The sequence below is a fragment of the Myotis daubentonii genome, chromosome 20, assembly GCF_963259705.1.
Source record: "Myotis daubentonii chromosome 20, mMyoDau2.1, whole genome shotgun sequence".
In the NCBI taxonomy this organism is placed as follows: Eukaryota; Metazoa; Chordata; class Mammalia; order Chiroptera; family Vespertilionidae; genus Myotis; species Myotis daubentonii.
In genome coordinates, this window is record NC_081859.1 from 7,099,894 (window position 1) to 7,117,972 (window position 18,079).

Genomic DNA, 18,079 nt, shown 5'->3' on the forward strand with positions numbered 1-18,079 from the left:
TTAATCCGCCAGTGACTATTCATGGGAACAAGCGCCTTTGCTTCATAGAAAAAAACTCTATTCTGGAGCCTTTCCCAGGATGCACTAGAGCAGCGGTTCTCAACCTGCGGGTCGTGACCCCTTTGGGGGTCGAACGACCCTTTCACAGGGGTCGCCTAAGACCATCGGAAAACACGTATATAACTACATATTGTTTTTGTGATGAATCACTATGCTTTAATTCAGTCTAACGCTCTCCCAACTGAGCTATTTCGGCCGCTGTAGACTATGCTTTAATTATGTTCAATTTGTAACAATGAAATTGGGGGTCACCCCAACATGAGGAACCGTATTAAAGGGTCGCGGCATTAGGAAGGTTGAGAACCACTGCACTAGAGAGAGATCACCGAGTAAACACAGCATGGAACCTACATCATCAGAAATTCCCCTAAGGTAGACAGCAGGGTGTGCCAGGGAGCAGGTGCTAATGAGGTGGCCTACTTCCTGTGACTGGCACTAGCCAATACCTGGCGGAGTTGCTACTTGCACAGGTCATTGGGTTGGTCAGGCTATTCCAGACATTGTTCATTTCGTGATTCCCCTTTCTTATGACCTTGAACGAGTCACTTCACTTTTCTAAATGTCGTGCTCTGTCCCTGGCAAAAAGAGGGGCTCATTACACAATGTCTAAGTTCCCTTCCTATCCTGGCCCAGTATTTCTGGAAGGTTCCACGAAGGAGTCCGTCATTCCAGGGGATTAGTACCTATGGAGTGTGGCTAAATGGATGTCGGGTGCAGGAGAAAAGGCGCCAGGTCCACCAGAAGGTCCCAGGTCTGAGAGCCTGGGTCTGTATTGGGAGCGTTGAACGAATGATTGTATAGATTATAGACATCGCTCACCTGGGAGATATTTTTCCCCCCTGGTCATGTGTTGTCCGTGACCAGGTATGTGAAAGGTTTGTGTGCTTTAAGAGCAGCCCACACGTGCACATCACCCCTTGGAGAATGGCGGACTTTGCCTGAGGGAATGCCCAGAGCACCCTGCTTATTTCTGCAGACATCCACACTCCCTTCTCTAGCATTTCACCTATGTCCTCCCTCCCTCTCTCCCTCCCTCCCTCCCTTTTTTCTTTCTTCCCTCTGCAACCCACACTCTCCTTGCCCTTGCTTTTGTGTCCTGTTTTGCATCTGTTTGTTCGGTTTACACATCACTGGTTGAGGGCCCCAAGGCTTCTCCATGCTTCCCCAGAAAGTATCATCTGAGCTTTGTAACAGCTTGTCCCCCAGAGTAAGACCTTTAAAACTTTCTATCAGGATGGCAGGGCTGCAAGGATGATCTGTGTACGGCTACTGGGTATGAAAATCTGTATTGAGCAACCAAGACTTAATTCCTGAAGTAAGCAGCGGTTCACTTGCATGAATCTTCTGTTTCCAGTAGGGAGGCCATGGGCACGGTGGGTGGACAGGTGCTTGCTCTGTGACATGTGAACGACCGCTTCCCTCCTTGCACTCCATGCTTTCCTATCTGCAAAATGAGAATAGGAACATGCACCACAGAGCTCTCATGAAGGTCAAAGGCAACGTGGTGTATGAAAGCATTTTGTAAAGGACAACATGAAATCCAATTGCACCCAGGAGTAGGACACAGCGTTGCACTGTAGTTACGTGTGGGCATATCTCAACCTCTGAACTGTAAGCTGTTTGAGGTCAGAAAGTTTGCCTGTATCCCAGGATGATAGTCAACATACTTAACAACGGGTGGGGAATCAGCCAATCAGGTCGCTCGAATCAAAGCAGATGCTGGCTATTGCCGGCCAGAATGCCTCAGCCACCACTCCCATCAGCCCTGCTCACACTGTGGGACCTTCCAAAGGGCCTCGTACAGTGCCTTGTGCATAAGGGATGCTCGGTGAATGAATTGAAAGCATCACCTGCTTTGGGAAACCATTTTACTCACACAATTTTCAGAGAAACTATTGGCTGCGTCTCTTTCTGTTTCCCCACGATTTCTTAGGGGCATGTGGTCCATCTGTGCCCTACTTGGCTCCCCTGTAAATTTTTTTTCCCCCCAAGCTCAGTTCCAGGTACCAATCCCTGAACACCTGAAGCCTCTTTCCTTTTACCTGAGTTACAGATTCATTAACCCAGACTTTTCAGAAATGTTATTATTAGAGCTTTAATCACCCATGTCCTCCTTTTAAGTTCTTTCTAAAATTACTTTCTGGCAGTAATAATTATGTCAATCGGGGGCCAGCCAAATATAGCCGTGGCCCTTGAGCCAAATGAAGACGGGAGTTTCCAGCCATAATCTATTTATTCGGCTCCAAACGATGGTGCTACTTCCCCCCCACCTCCCCTCTCTTCTCTGTCCTACCTGTCATTCTTCTGGCAACAAGTGACAACATAGCAACTCAAGTCCTAAAGACCAGGGGAGATGGCAGAACTGCGTCCGTCTCACCATCTCTTGCTGCGCTGGAGTCTGGGGCCAGGTTTTGCCAGTCATAGCTTAAAAGATTCCAAAGGCAAAAAAATGAGATGGTAGGTAAATAGGGTCTAAGTCAAGGGCAGAACCCCAAATGGTAGTGTTGTTGGCGGGGGTTGGGAGGACCTGTGGGTTAGAAGAGAAAGAAACCAGGGCAGCCTGGACGTGAAGAGTGGCTGACCCAGTGCCCAGGGGTAGGTAGGCTTGTCATCTTGGGAGATGGTCTCAGCCACGGCTGCTTTGATGTGACCCAGGAGAGCTCCCAGCGGGTACTAGATTCAGCTGGGGAAGCCACAGTGGAAGCATTTCAGGGATGGCCCTCCTGCCTCCAGCTCCCACGCCTCCACCTCCAGGCTTACCCCAGCCCAGGCACTGAGACCGACTTGACTGTAGGCAGCATTTTATGACTCACTTCCATCACCTCTGCTCAGCATGAGGTCGACCAAGCTGTCCCTTTCTGCCTGAAGTTCATTTATTCATTCAACAAACATGTAATGGGTGCCTCTTACTGGTGTTGGTCTTACATAGAGACTCTATTCCCAGGGTAAGGAACTGAGATGAGGGATGGACATAAACCAAAACTCACCTCTGAAGGGAGTGACATGGGGGAATACTCAGAGGTCAAAGAAAGGGCAAATGCCCGTAGGTCAGCATGCCTGGCTGCGAGGAAGGGACCCTAAGCCATTCCAGGGCGTGTGCGTGGACTCTGAGGAACCACGAAGGGTTAAGCAGGGGAGTGAGCGCTTAGATGGGGCTTTTGACAGCTCTCGGAGGCAGCAGCGAGGAGGACGACGGCTTGCTTTGACCTGCGGCAGTAACGAAGCAGGATTTCGGTAGCATAGGTTACACTGGTGATGATGAGGATGGAGAGAAGGGAGGGCTTTGAAAGCTACATGTGATGGATCAAGGGAGATGAAGTTGGAGGCTAAACGATCCTTCTCTGTGTTTCCGGCTTAGAGACCTGGTCCAGGGAGGCACAATTCACAGCGGAAGACAGTGAAGGAGCAGAAGGCGGTTTAGGAGGTGTAGGAGGGAAGAGCTGCCTGCGGGACCCTGAGGTTGAACTGTCAGGAGAGCGTATATGGCAGTGTTACCCCAAAATGCCCACTCTGTGCACAATGAGAAGGGGAGCCTGGTAGATTCCTGTTCTCCTTTCAAAGAGGGGGAAACTCCACTGACCTAAACGGTGTGCGTAGTGGTGTGGGTTTGCCTTCGGATGCAAGCCCCTTCTCTGAATTCAGACCAGCAACAGGCTGCGATGAGGCGCAGGCCCCTGGGCCACGCTGAGAAGCCCGCGTCTGGCTTAGATGCTTAGAGTCTGGGCTGAAGGACAGCAGGTCCTCACACAACGTCGTTTAGTTACGACGTTGGTGAGATGCCCTCGGAAGTTAACGCTCGTGTACATCAACAACAATCTTGTAGAACTGGTGTCATGGTGCGTCGTTCTGCTCAAAGTCACAGAACCTATCAACGACATTGAGGGCTTGCTGTAATATGAAATTATTAAGGAGTTATTTGATCCTTTTTTTTTTTTCCTACCGAGTTTCCAAAAAGCTGGCCTGTGTTTTATACTTAGAGCAGATGTGAATTCAGACCAGCCACCGTCCAAGTGCTCCCATCGCCCCAGGTGGCTCATGGCCACCATCGCGGATGGGGTGGGCCTCGTCATGCGAAGTGTGCCCAGTCACCAGAACATCCTAGCCCGGACCTGCCAAATCAGGGCCAGCGCTTTGAACAAGGGACCCTGGTGACCTGTGTCCTCGGAGCGGGAGAAGCTCTGGTCTAGAGAACAGGCAGGAAACTCCTGGTCCACCAGGCCCCTGGGAGGAGGAAGCCAGGAGCGGTCCCGTCACCCTCAGGCACGCCACACATTCCTGGTAAAGAGCCAGAAAACCCGAAAACATCAGGCAGCTGCAAAAACAGAGCACATTTTTGTCTCGCTGTGGTTTCGTGGACTGTGACCTCTTCATTCTGAGCACTCCGCTCCTTAAGCCCTTTCGCTGCGATCGTGTAATAATTCAGCCGTTTGTCGATGAACTCGAGCAGCAAAAGTAGCCGGAGATAAATAACGGCGACGAGATGTCCACATTCATTTTGGAGCCTAAATGGCATTCCCAGTGCACGATAGGAAACTGGGAAAGCAAATCTGTACGTACTGGCAACTCCTGATGGGCTCCAGGCTCAGGATGTTGAGATAAAGATTAAATATGCACGCAGGGAAAGCGAAAATCTTCACCTCTCTCCTCCTGCAGGCTGAATGGACACAAATCGGAGGCTCGCAAACAGAGTGGAGGTTTATTTTTGTCTTTCCGATCTCTAGATGGCTTTAGAATCTCCAAGCCAGAAGCCTCATTTGCAATTTTCTTTTTTTTTTTTCTTGATAAATTGGGGGGGGTGGGGGAGGATTTTTTCCCTTCTGTATCAATAATCCTATCTGAGATGGTTTAAATTAAAATTTTTTTCTAGCTTAGGTTGACTATCACCTTTTCAGGGGCGTTTTAAACTCTTGGAAATGAAGGCACTCAGAGATGGAGGCATTCATTTCGGTGTCTTTAGTACAGTGGTTCTCAACCTTCCTCATGCCGCGACCCTTTAATACAGTTCCTCATGTTGTGGTGACCCCCAATTTCATTGTTACAAATTGAACCTAATGAAAGCATAGTGATGAATCACAAAGACAATATGTCATTATATATATATGTTTTCTGATGGTCTTAGGCGACCCCTGTGGAAGGGTCGTTCGATCCCCAAAGGGGTCACGGCCCACAGGTTGAGAACCGCTGCTTTAGTACCACAGGACAGGAATGGTGGTGCGTTGTCTTTGGATACCATGCTCATCTCTCAGGCTTTGTTCTGCTCTGTCCACAAATGGAAACAAAGATGTATTAGTCCATGTTCCCCAGAGAAACAGAACCAATGTGATGTGTGCACAGATAGAGAGGAAGTTGCTTTAGCAATTGGCTTATGGGATTACCGAGGCTGATAAGTCCATGATCTGCAGGCTAGAGGACTAGGAAGAGCCTGTGTTGCAATGGAAGACTGAAGGTCACGTGCCAGGAAAACTCTTTCTTGCTTGGGGGAGATCAGTCTTCGTTCTATGAAGGCCTTCGACTGATTGGACGAGGCCCACCCACATTCAGGAGGGCAATCTGCTCTACTCAAAGTCCATGACTTCAAACATCAGTCTCATCCAAAAACAACCATCACAGAAACATCCAGAAGAGCATTTGACCAACTATCTAGGCACCCTGGCCAGCTGAGTGGACACATGCCATGAATCACCACCGATGGAGATCCCAGTAGTTTAAACACACAACAGGGAAAACTCCCAGAAGGGAGGTGCAATCTGCTCCTCTTGCTAGGGGATCAGAGAATACAGCGACTCTGGACCCGCACGAGAACACCCCCAAATGTCCTTTCTCTCTGCTTTCCCAGAGGAACAGCGACTGACTGCTTTCATCTTTGAGGCCCCCTGGCCTAGCACAGGAGCGGCCGGTCGCTGCCTGTCTCGGTGCATCTCTGCGAGGGGCAGTGGGGACTCGGACATCTCAGGAGTGGGGCCCAGGGGCCACGGGGGAAAGCCACACCGAGCTTCAGCGCCGCCACATTTTTTTGGCTACAAAGCATTCAACAACCCCTGTCTGTGGCCAGATCCGTCCCAGGCCACTTCGCTTGTAAAACCAAAAAAATGTCTAGAATTGTCAGCATTTCCTCTCCTTGTCCACTCCTCGTCCTCCCTCTGCCCAGGCATACACTTCCCAACCCCGTAGTCCAAAATACAAGCAAGAAGGTCAAGGGGGGATCAATGGTGATGGAAACAGACTCGACTTGGGATGGTGAACACACGATACAACACACAGGTGATGTGTTATAAAATCATACATGTGAAGCCTATATCATTTTTTTAACCAATGTCACCTCAATAAAGTCAGTAAAAATTACAAAGAATATTAAAAAAGAAGACAGTTGCAACAAATTCAACAAAGAGTTAATACCATTAAAACATAAAAAATACGAGCAAAAAATTATAAAGTAAAAAAGCAATTTCATCCATCTCTGTCTCCCTTTGCCCACCTTCCTTCTCTCTTTTGATTCATCCTTCTTCCATCCACAGATCATTTTGATGATCGGAGGATGGGAAGTGGGGAAGAAAATTGACCTTTAGAAAAAGCAGTCACAGATGCTAAATGGAAGCCACCATTGGGAGAATAGGCTAGAGAACCTAGTTAGAACTCTCTAACTTTTCTAGTCTGTATTCCAGAGAACCCCTGGTATGACATGAGGATTGAAAAGGGAACCGGAATCAGTTGGCCTTTCTGTTCCGCAAAGAATATACTAGAAAAAACACTTCCTTGAACTGGTGGTGGCCACTAATCCGATTTAAAGTCCAGAATAGCGGTGTATCAAGTAGCGTCAGTTTCCTAGCACAAAAGTGGCTAAGAATTTCCTGCGAATTACCCCTCTTCGTGTGTTCATGTAGAAAGGTGACACGCTTTTTCAGTCACCCACACCTGCGACGTCGCAGGCCCAGGGCATCGACAGATGAACGAATCACGTTCCAGTACTTCGCTTGGACGCCTTCTGATCCAACCTATTTATCTTCTTTAAATTCTAAATTTTTCTGTGAGCTGGAAGCTTATGGCATCGGCAACATCTCCTTCTCCAAGATCCCTACTTGAACTAAAAATGGAGTCAGTTGCCGTAGGGGTCTTTCTCGTACCCGTTGAATGACTTTACTTGACCTGACCTGACTTGAATTCATTGGGAGCACCTACTGTGTGCCAGGGGTGACCCTGTGGACTCAGTGCTCAGCACACAGTGGACGTTTAAATTCCCTCGGAAAGGGACCACAGTTGCACATTCGTGGCCCTTGCAGTCTAAGAGTATACTTCTAAAGTGGTGGCTACATTCACCCCATAAATCAGGGCCAACGCTGTGTAGTCCCCCTGGGTGGCACGTCGAGGGGGAGGTGGGTCATCTTCCCAGGACCCTAGAAATAGGACTTCTCAGGTCGCTGCTCCCCATCCAGCCCCGAATTGGACCAGCATTTCCTCTCAGAGCACACATCACCCGGAGCCCGGGAACGTGAACTTGACTTCCAGGCAGAGGTCCTTAATGAAATGCCTCTTTCAGAAAAAACAAAACAAAACCTCTTTATGGGCATCCATCACGTGCTGGGTAATAAACATTGGCCCAGCCATCAGAGAGATGGGCACGAGGAAATGGATGCCCCGAGTGTCCTAAAAGGGAAGGTGTTGGGAGAAAACGGGAGGGGACCTTTATACAACTGAATCTCGGTGAGCAAGCAGGGGGCACATTTCCTCAGCATGGGGGATGATCGTCATTCAAAGGGTGATGCCAGATGCAAAGATACGAGCATGCTATGGCTCACGATGAGGTGGGTTATGGTGAGAAAGATGCTGATTCCATGGATGCCAGGGGCAAGGGAATTGGAGTGAAACTATAAACAAGGGAACACAGTAACAACAAACAACCTAAGTTATGTGTGAACAATGGGGTTCCCAGAGACGGGCCTAGACGAATATCTGCATTTAGAATTCAGAAGAGGATTGAATGTAGCAGCTTTAGAGACAGACCCCTAAACCTTAAGCTGTTGCAGATGGCCCAAATCAATAGCTACAAAGGTATGAGATGAGCCAGGCCATGCCCCTAGGAGGAAACAATTCAAGGGTGTGTATATAAAAATGCTGTCTGTTTATTGATGGATTCATTGATCATTCATTCATTCATTCATTCAATAAACTTACTGAGCTATGTGCTGAGTCCTACGCCAGGAGCTAGGGATGGGATGGCAAACAAGACAAGATCTGGGCACTAGAGGTGTCACAGGCTCTTCCTTGACCAATTGGGGGATGGATCAGCCAGTCCAGCCTGCAGCAGCCATGGAGACACTGACAAAGTGTGGAGCATTGATTGGGAGGATTCTGGAAAGGAAGTGGAGGTTTTATCAAATTCCAAACAGGGAGGACGCAGTAGTGAGAGTGAGACCGCATGGGGATGTGATGGACTCAGAGACACTGGGGAGAAAGCAGAGGCGAAAACTGTCAAGTCTTCCAAAGAGGCCATTGAAATAGCCCTGGCAGTCCCGAGGCTGAGGGGGGCGGGTAGAAGTTTATAAATCCCACACAGAGAATGAATTAAATAACACAAACTGGTGAAAGCCGGCTCTCCGGCGCCTGACTGTCTGGGTTCAGATGTCCCCTCTGCTGCTTTCTAGCTGCGTGACCTTGGGCTGATGTGTATTTCTGTTTCCTCATCTTGAAGGCAAGGCTACTAAGAGGGCGTCCTTATAGCTTCAGTGTGGACATGAAGATTTCTGTGAGTTGATGTGTGTAGATTACTTATAACAGCGCTGGGTACAGAGCAAAACACTCAGTAGTCGTGTTACCTGTTAACATTTTCCCAACTGCTCGGTCTTTAGAATCTGTTCAGTGTTTGATTGTAAAGATAAAAACAAGGCACATTCCGACACACTTGGTAATCGAAAGGATCTCGTTATATATCCAGAAGCGGGCAGTGTTAACCTACTCCGCCATGCTGACAAGGTTGGATTAATCCCTGTAGGACCTGTTGCGGGGCGTGGTGGTGGGATTGGGCGGGGGGGAGGGGGGAGAAAGCTATGCATGGGTGTTTACCTTTTGTCTAGCACCCACGACACTCTCTGCCACACCGACACAGGGACCGCGGGTCTGACAACATGTCTTAGTGAGAAAATGATTGCTCGGCTTGGCGAGGTGGAAAATGTGAAGTCTTTGATGTCACAACGCGTACTCATAAGAGGCCATCCGTCTCAGAGCAAGGCATGCTGGCGAGCTATGGCCAGCAGCTCACCCTTTGTTTGTTGTTTTCACAGAGGAAATGAATTTGTGTCAGTTGGGCCTAGCCAGGATTCTCTTGACAAAGAGCAGCAGGCCTCTGTGGGGTCTTAAGTAGGGGGTGAGTGGAGAGGGAGGAGAAGCGAAATGCTAGGATCGGGAAGGTGCCAGCTTCAGCGGAGACAGGGACCTTATGCATCCCCCAATTGGCCAGTCACCCCCTCTGCTGTGTCTGGTAGTGGCCAGGAAGTGAGGTCTGAGGTCAAGCATGACTGTAACCATGCTGCCTTCATTATCTTGGCCTCACATTGCCTTATGGGTAAAATGATGGGCTAGGATTAAAAAACAAAACAAAATAGCCCCGCTGGTGTGGCTCTGTGGTTGAGTGTCAGTCTGTGAACCCGGAGGTCAGGGTTTGATTCCCAGTCAGGGCACATGTCCGGGTGGTGGGCTCGATCCCAAGTAGGGGGGTGTGCAGGAGGCAGCCGACAAATGATTCTCATCACTGATCTTCCATCTCTCTCTCCCTCTCCCTTCTTCTCTCTGAAATCAATAAAAATATATTATTTAAAAAAACCCCACACACAACAAAATAGAATAAGAAACCAACCAGAATCCTTTCTTCAAATGAGATCTTACTTTGGAGTCTCAAGAAATTTTGTGTGTGTGTGTGTGTATCTCAAGTGTGCAAGGGTGGGGGTGGGAGTGAGGTCTCAATGGTCTCTGGCTGCTCCCCCATCAGTCACGTGCACAGCGTCCTGCTCCCTCCGGCTCATCCCTAACACAGTTTGAAAACCGCTGGCCTAGATAAGCTCTCAAGTGCCCTCCAGGCCGAACACTCTGGCTCTGTTGCCTTTGGCACCAGAGTGACCTCAAATCAAAGGAGCAATTCTAGGTTCCAGAACAGCCCTGCCAATGAAAACATGTAAACTGCCCCAGCCATTTCACGTTGCCCAATAGCCGCCTTCTAACGAGGAAAAAGAAACAGGCAAAATTCATTTTATGGACATGTTTCACTTGTGCCAGCGCATCCAAACAATTCCACCTGCGACCTACATAAACGTGATGGAGATGTTTTACGTTTTTATTTGTTGTCAAAATCCAGCAGGTATTTTATTTTATTTATTTTTTAAAATATATTTTATTGATTTTTTACAGAGAGGAAGGGAGAGAGATAGAGAGTTAGAAACATCGATGAGAGAGAAACATTGATCAGCTGCCTCCTGCACACCTCCTACTGGGGATGTGCCCGCAACCCAGGTACATGCCCTTGACCGGAATCGAACCTGGGACCTTTCAGTCCGCAGGCCGACGCTCTATCCACTGAGCCAAACCGGTTTCGGCAGCAGGTATTTTAAACTTAGAGCGCATCTCAGCTCATCTTCGCCCCGTGTCAGATGTTCAGTGGTTCCCTGTGGCAGGGGCTGCCACCCTGGGAAACACAGATATAAAACCTTAAATGCTCAGAGCCCTTTCCTGAGTTACCACCACACCCTACCCATGAATTTAGAGGGAAAGACCTACGCCTCCTATGTCTGAACTCATGGGCAGTGAGAGAGCGGACGGGCCCGCTTTTGTTTCCATCACCCCACAATGCTGCGGTGGCCACCTCTTTAGGGGGCCCGGGGTCCTTTTATCAGCCCTCCCTAGGCCTGGAACATGTCACAGATGTTTCACCAGGTTGGTCTCAGTGACCTCAACTGGGTGCCACCTCACTTTTCCACTCGCCACTTCTTGCTGACTGAATATCGCCTTGATCCTGAGATGTATATTTCCTAAGTTTTCTCTAAGCCTTTCTCTGCCTGAATTCTAGTACTTCCAGGAGTCCCCCTTGATCTTGAGGATTATTTTGAAAACCTGATTCTCACCCAGTCCTCACCTTCTGCTGTTATCCCACACATAATCATTTGAGTGCGCATAAAGGGAGTTGGTTAATGAATACCTTTGTTCAACATTATCCCTATTATCTTTTAAAAAATATATATATTTTATTGATTTTTTACAGAGAGGAAGGGAGAGGGATAGAGAGCTAGAAACATCGATCAGCTGCCTCTTGCATACCCCCGACTGGGGATGTGCCCGCAACCAAGGTACATGCCCTTGACCGGAATCAAACCTGAGACCCTTCAGTCTGCAGGCCGACGCTCTATCCACTGAGACAAACCGGTCAGGGCCCTATTATGTCTTATATGTCGGCCTAAGTTACCTTCATCTTTTGGGGTTTAACACGGTACTTTGCACTGAAAGAAACAGTATTTTCCTTATGATGTTTGTTTGTAGGAACAAGGATATGGCCGAGTACAATGGCTAGAATACTAAAATACAACGAAGATGCTTTGCTGTTTTTTTGGGACTAAAATTGAACATTAAGGCTTTGCTGGTTAGTTGTATATAGTTCAGGTTCATAGTCATTGGCTGGCTTGGTATTACAAATTTAAATCTAAGGGCAGAACTTCAGATAGCATTTTCACATTTATGGTTCAAAAAATAGGAACAAAATCACCTCTTTTTGTATAAAAGAAGCTTAAATGCGTAGCGACGGAAAAATATCCATCTGTATAATCTGATTTTTTCTGCCACTCTGTAATTGGGATATAAACTGTATACTTCGAGATGCCTGATAATACAATAAGTACATCTTTGTATATGTTAATCCCATGCTTATCTCATGTTTCAGGTTTGATAAACGATGAGAAATGTTGCCATCATTTCCAATTTTTTATTCCGGAAGGCTTAGATTCTTAATCAACTAGTTAATTATCATCACTAGTTTGAAACTATAATAAAATACTCATCTCATCAGATGAGTTACACTTCTTTTTGAAGTTCCTTTCCCCTTCTGAGCCTCATAGGAAAAGCTGTTAAGAGCTCTTGTGTAAGCCCCTACTTTGTTTGGGCCTAGATACGGGGGTGTTGGCAATGAATTTATAATTTAATAGAGGTCTGATATACGAAATTCATGCAAGGGGCCCAGCCCTCGCAGCTGCGGCAGCTTGCCTCGGCCCTCACAGCCTCAGCTTCCTCCGGAAGGTCGTCCGGAAGGACGTCTGGAAGGTCGTCCGGCTGTCTGGTCTACTTAGCATATTATGCTTTTATTATTATAGATAGATCCTAAGTACCCTTAAATAGATGCACCCCATTTCCTTAAACAAGGACAATGCTTTTTTACTGATTGCCTTTTATCAGTAATCCTCCCCCCAACCCCCCAGCACTTGCACCAGAATTTTTCCCCCCTTTTAAAAATTTTTTTTTTTAGTTGGGGTATTCCCATGTCACAGATCAATGAATGAACACAGTGACTCTGGATGGACAGACACAACCGATGAGAGGCAGAATCAGGACCTGCACCCCGAACTCTCCAAACCCTGAGTTCGTGAACATTTCCCCCCAATAATGACCCAGGGTGAGGGATGCCTTAGCTATTTAAGCTCTAAAGAGACCCAAGGTAGACAGACCTTCCCGAAAGTTCTTTTCTGATGTCTATGGAAAGTACCCAGAACACAACTTTCCTGGCCAGGACCTGTTGATCCCCAGAGGTGTGAGAGCCACATGGTGTGCCCCCACCACTGCATGTGTGTGTTGGTGTGTGAGTGGAGAGGGGACTACGGAAACCCTTTCCTGTTTGAGATGACTGTATGCGTTTACTTCCATTGGAAACACTGGTGGGAAAGCCAGACTGTGTGTATGTATATGCATAGCCCCTGAGATCCCCGAAGGATTTCTCTGACTAGTGCATTGAGCTCTGAGAGCCAGCAGATCTGCACTTAAAAGCATTTACATGCATGCGTCGCCACCACTTAGCTGACTTATCAGGCCTGGAGCCTGAAGTTTGTCTCCAACACCTTCAATCTGATAAGAGAAAAAAACACAAAGCAAACTACTCTGTCTTGCTCACAGGGCTCCCCGGCTCACGGCACGGAACGCATCCTACTCCTTCCCCCTGACAGGCTCTCTGAGCCAGGAAAGGGCTAAAGGAGAGGGCCCTACATCTTCAGGGCTCTCGGATGCAGGTCTCTGCAGTCCCTCTCCGCATCTCCACCCCAGACAACTTTCCCTCCGTGTCCCTGAGACTTCCCAGAGGCGGGGCTGGCGGGCTACTGTGGCCCCCTTGTCCTCCCCACTCGCGCCTGGGCCAGCGACCCCTGGGCGGCGCAAGGCTGGTGATTGACACCGAGTTCAAGTTCCTTTCTGGGCCAAGGCTACTCCAGAACCTCGGGGCGGCTGTCCTGGGCTTGCCAGGGGCCCTGGGGGTGGCCGGGCCCGGGGTCATGGCGGGCGCACAAGGATCTCCAGGACGCACGGCCTAGGCCCGTGGCGCCGGTGCCATGGCTCAGGGTGCGCCCCCTGTAGCTTCCTGCCTGAGCCCAGGCCGCAGCCCTGGAGCAGCCCTCCAGCCTCCGGTGGTGCTGTGCCCGGAGCCCTGGCAAGTAGGCGGAGGAGACGGGGGCGTGACCGGGACGCAGGCGTCCGGGAGCCAGAGGGCGCCGCGCCCCCCGCCAAGCGGGGCAGCAGTTGGGAAGCCGGAGGGGCAGCGACCTCTGCGGGCGGCCGGCCGACGCTTCCCTGCGGCGCGAGGCCCAGCGAGGCGGCTCCCAGGATGCGGGCCTCGGCGAGCTGGGCGGGCCTCACTGGCTTCCAGTGGCATCCGAACCCAGGACGCGGGCGGAGACGCTGCGATGCCCCTGGCTGCGCGCTCACTAGGGTCCCGGACGCGGGCGGCTCTGCAGCGTCCGGAAGCTGGGGTGAGGGTCTGTCCATCACCTCGAGCCATTCCAAGAGCCCCGTTTCCCCCTTGTGGACGGCGATTGCTCTCGTTGTCTCGCCTTTAGAAAGTTACTCCGGCACTTTCATCCCCGTCCCGAGTGAGAAGGAATCAGAGAGAGATCGCGCGGTCTGTCCCCCGCAGGGGTCCCAGGGGATCCCGTCCAGTGGGCAGAGCCGGGTGGAGCCCAGCGGCGAGCCCCGCCAGGTGACACTGAGCCCCGGAAAGGGTTAAGCGCGCGTCCCGCCGGCTCGGTTGACATGTAAATACAGAGCAGCTGCTCCGCGCGCGGCCCGGCCGGCCCTTCGCAAGTTGTTGATTGGTTGCCAATGACATCACCGCCCGCGTTCTGACACCCCGGACCCGGAGCAGCGGAGCCACGGCCCTGGCGAGCCAGGCGAGGCCCCGCCCCCGGCCCCGCCCCCTCCGGCCGCCCATTGGTCGCGGGCTGCGGTGAGGTAACGGTCCGCGTTCTCCGGGCTCTTATTGGCCCGGCGCGCCGTCGGTCGGCCGCCGGCCCGCCCCCCCGGAGCCGTACATTTACAGTCCTGGCAAAAGAGAAAGTAACTATGTTGTGGCTGGAGATCAATGAAGCCGAGTGAATGGGGGGCTGAGTGCGCGGGTGCACACTGAGGCGGCGCCAGATGGTGGAGGGCTGCGCTCCTTTATGAAGTAAGTGCAAGTCCCCGCGGCTGCTCCGAGAGCCCGGGAGCGCTAGGGGTGTGTGTGTGTGTGCGTGCGTGTGAGTGTGCGTGTGTGTGTGTGTGTGTGTGTGTGTGTGTGAGTGTGTGTGTGTGTGGCGATGCTCACGGGGAGCCACGGCAGGTGAGCTGAATCTGAATCCGGTTCTGGCTGTTGGCTCGCGCCGCGCTGTGCGTTTACTCTCTGCAGTCTGTTTGGATTTTGGACGAAGGAGGGAAAAATATGAGGTTTGTTGGGACGCTTTGCGGCAGTTTTAAATGCCCGGGGCTCGTCAATGCGCTGTGTGGCGAAGGGGGGTGTTAGGTGCCCCAGGAGCGGGGAGGGAGCGTTCTCAAACCACTGGATTGTCTACTACGATTTCAGCCTGTGCCTAGGGGTGGTGGAGGGTCGAGCAGCCAGGGAGAGGGAGGCAGGCAGCTCAGTGTGTCTCGGGGAGGTTTCCCGGGCCGTGTAGACTCCGACCCTCTGCTGCAGGGATGCAGATCTCGCTAGACACCCCGTGCGGGTGTGAGCCGCGCACCCCGCCTGGAGGTTGGGGGGCCGGGCCTGGGGCCCCGCGGACACGCTCAGGCGTCCCTCTGCGGGGAAGTGGGCTGGGGATCCCGGGACGCTGCCTCCCAGGTAACACATAGCAAAGACTTGCGCCGCTTGGTCCGGCCAGGAATAGTACTTGCTCTTCCAAAAATACTACGCCAGGGAGGGAGGAGAGCCGGGAGGGCAGGGGTTGGCTCCCTCGCTCCCATCCAGAGCTGGGGGAGAGGAGCCTGAGTGGGCGGGGGACCTGGGGATGGGGTGCCTGCTCGCCCTGTGTGTGCGTGCCCGTGTGTGTGTGTGTGTGTGTGTGTGTGTGTGTGTGTGTGTATCCTGCTTGTGACTCTTGGGCTCCGTGTCCGAAAATGGTGACGGTCGTGTGTGGACGGGTGACAGATGACATTTCCCCAGACATCTCTGAAAGTTGGTTTGCATGAGTGACTCTTGCACGGGAACCTGGCTAATGGCAGGGCCGGGTGTCGGGCGCCCCTGTGCCTTCAAGGAGAGGAAGGAGCTGTCCCCTGGCAGGCGCCCTCTCCAGACAGCAGGCCGACCCGGTGGGCAGTACTTCCCCGCCCCCTTTGGCAGGGACAGGCGAGCTGAGAAGGCATCTTCATGGGATTCATGGCCTCCAAGAGGGGGATTTCGGTGTGGGGGTGAAATACTGTGCACAGCGCCCGCCTCCCGCTGAGAGCGGCTCCAGGATGCCTCGTCCGTCCGTGCCTGTTGGGAGATGAAGTCAAAGCGGTCCTTTCCCCTAAAAGCCAGAGGGGGGGCGGGGGTGGGGGTGGAGGGTGGCCAGGGCGCAAAGGGGGGTGGATCTGCCGGGGTTGGGTTTCCAGACCTGGCTCCTTGGCTCGAGGCTTCATCTTAGTTTGTAATGAAAAGGGGAAATGCAGGCTAATGAACAGGCTGAGGAAGCACCGGGGCTTAATCTGATTGTGTGCGCTTTTCAGAGGGCTCAGCCGAACGGAAGGCAAGAATAGCTCCCAGCTCAAGAGATGCACTTAGGGGGATACTTTCATGCCGATGTGCGGGGAAGTTGATATCCACCCCGATGTATATTTAGCCGCGGTGTATTTCTGTGAGCCGGGCCGAGCCCCTGGCCATTCCCCCGCCTTTGCAGAGGGTAGGGAATTACATGGGAAGTAAGCCGGGGTGGGCAGGTGGGTCTTTCTCAGATAGGGGCGCTCTAGCGCTGCCCAGGAGACGAGGCCCCAATAGAGACCTCTGCAGCGCCTTCCTTTCTGACTCCAGAGTTTCGTGTCTTTGTGCTTTTACCTTCCCTGAGGGTGGACACCGACATAGGTCCGAGAAAGGCTGTGTACCGGCGTGTGCGCAGGCGATACAGTTAACCTCAGACCCAGGGGCCACACAGCTGGGCGTCCTCAGGTCGGCACCCTCGTGGACCCTGTCACCACGCGTCTCCGGCTTCGGGAGCAGCGTGATGAAGGGGATTCAGGACCACGTTGGTCGGAGGGATGCAGTGGCCTCTCCTAGGGATTGGACGAGGCGGCCCTGTGTGTCACGTGACTTCATGCTTTCTTTCCCGCCCCCCCCCTTCTTTACAGACTGTCTTGAGTTCTTCTTGAATTGCCAGCGTTCGGCCTCCTCATGCCTCCGTCTCCTTTAGACGACAGGGTACTAGTGGCACTGTCCAGGCCCGTCCGGCCCCAGGATCTCAACCTCTGTTTAGACGCGAGCTACCTGGGCCCCGCCGCCCCGGGCAGTCACAGCCACCCTCCGGTCATCGCCACCACCGTCGTGTCCCTCAAGGCTGCGAACCTGACGTATATGCCCTCATCCAGCGGCTCTGCCCGCTCCCTGAATTGTGGATGCAGCAGTGCCAGCTGCTGCACTGTGGCCACCTACGACAAGGACACCCAGGCCCCGACCCCAGCCGCTGCCGCCGGCTCCGCCACCACTGCCATCGGCACCTCCGGCACCTGCCCCGCCACCCAGATGGTCAACAGCAATGACAACGCAGGCTCTCTGAGTCCGTCCGGTGGGGTGGGCAGCCCCGTGGCCGGGACCCCCAAGCCGCTGGCCAGCATCAAAATCATCTACCCCAACGACCTGGCGAAGAAAATGACCCGGTGCGGCAAGAGTCACCTGGCCAGCCAGGGCCCCGTCATCATCGACTGCAGGCCCTTCATGGAGTACAACAAGAGCCACATCCAAGGAGCCGTCCACATTAACTGCGCCGACAAGATCAGCCGGCGGAGGCTCCAGCAGGGCAAAATCACCGTCTTAGACCTGATCTCCTGTCGGGAAGGCAAGGACTCTTTCAAGAGGATCTTTTCCAAAGAAATTATCGTTTATGACGAGAATACCAATGAGCCCAGCCGGGTGACGCCTTCCCAGCCACTCCACATCGTCCTCGAGTCCCTGAGGAGGGAAGGCAAGGAGCCTTTGGTGTTGAAAGGTAACGAATGCTCCCTCCCCCGGCACACTCCGGACTGGCCTGGGGTCACCCGGGGTTTTCCCGCAGAGGTAGCATCCCCCCGACCCTGCCTCCCCGCAAAGACCGGAATAGAAGTCCTTCTTGCCCGCCCTCCCCTGCCCTTTCTTAATTAGTTCGGTGTGGTGAGAGGCATCCAGTAGCCTTGAACTGGAAGCCAGAAGATTTGGGCTCTGGTCTGGCGTCTCGTTTCCCCTTCTAATTTGCATCGTGCAAGTCATTTCACCTCTCTGAGACTTTCCCCCTCTTTCCCCAGAGGGGCTTTTATAACGCCAGAGGGTGGCTCAGGTCAGGCCTGGTCTGGTAGCTCTCGCCCAATCCATCGC

General features: G+C 52.1%; 1 protein-coding gene across 4 annotated transcripts in view; it reads left to right on the forward strand.

The window, feature by feature from the left end:
- The window catches only part of DUSP10 (dual specificity phosphatase 10), a 236,066-nt gene that overhangs the window by 181,869 nt on the left and 36,118 nt on the right, over positions 1 to 18,079 (forward strand). The window contains exons 1-2 of one of the 4 annotated variants that reach the window (XM_059677780.1): positions 14,574 to 14,731; positions 16,864 to 17,717. In XM_059677780.1, the coding sequence (XP_059533763.1) occupies positions 16,907 to 17,717 (811 nt within the window). In that variant the 5' untranslated portion in view covers positions 14,574 to 14,731; positions 16,864 to 16,906. Of the gene's footprint in view, positions 1 to 14,573; positions 14,732 to 14,824; positions 14,989 to 15,248; positions 15,383 to 16,863; positions 17,718 to 18,079 lie in introns of those variants that run through there. The other 3 variants (XM_059677782.1, XM_059677783.1, XM_059677781.1) reach the window with 3 other exon arrangements.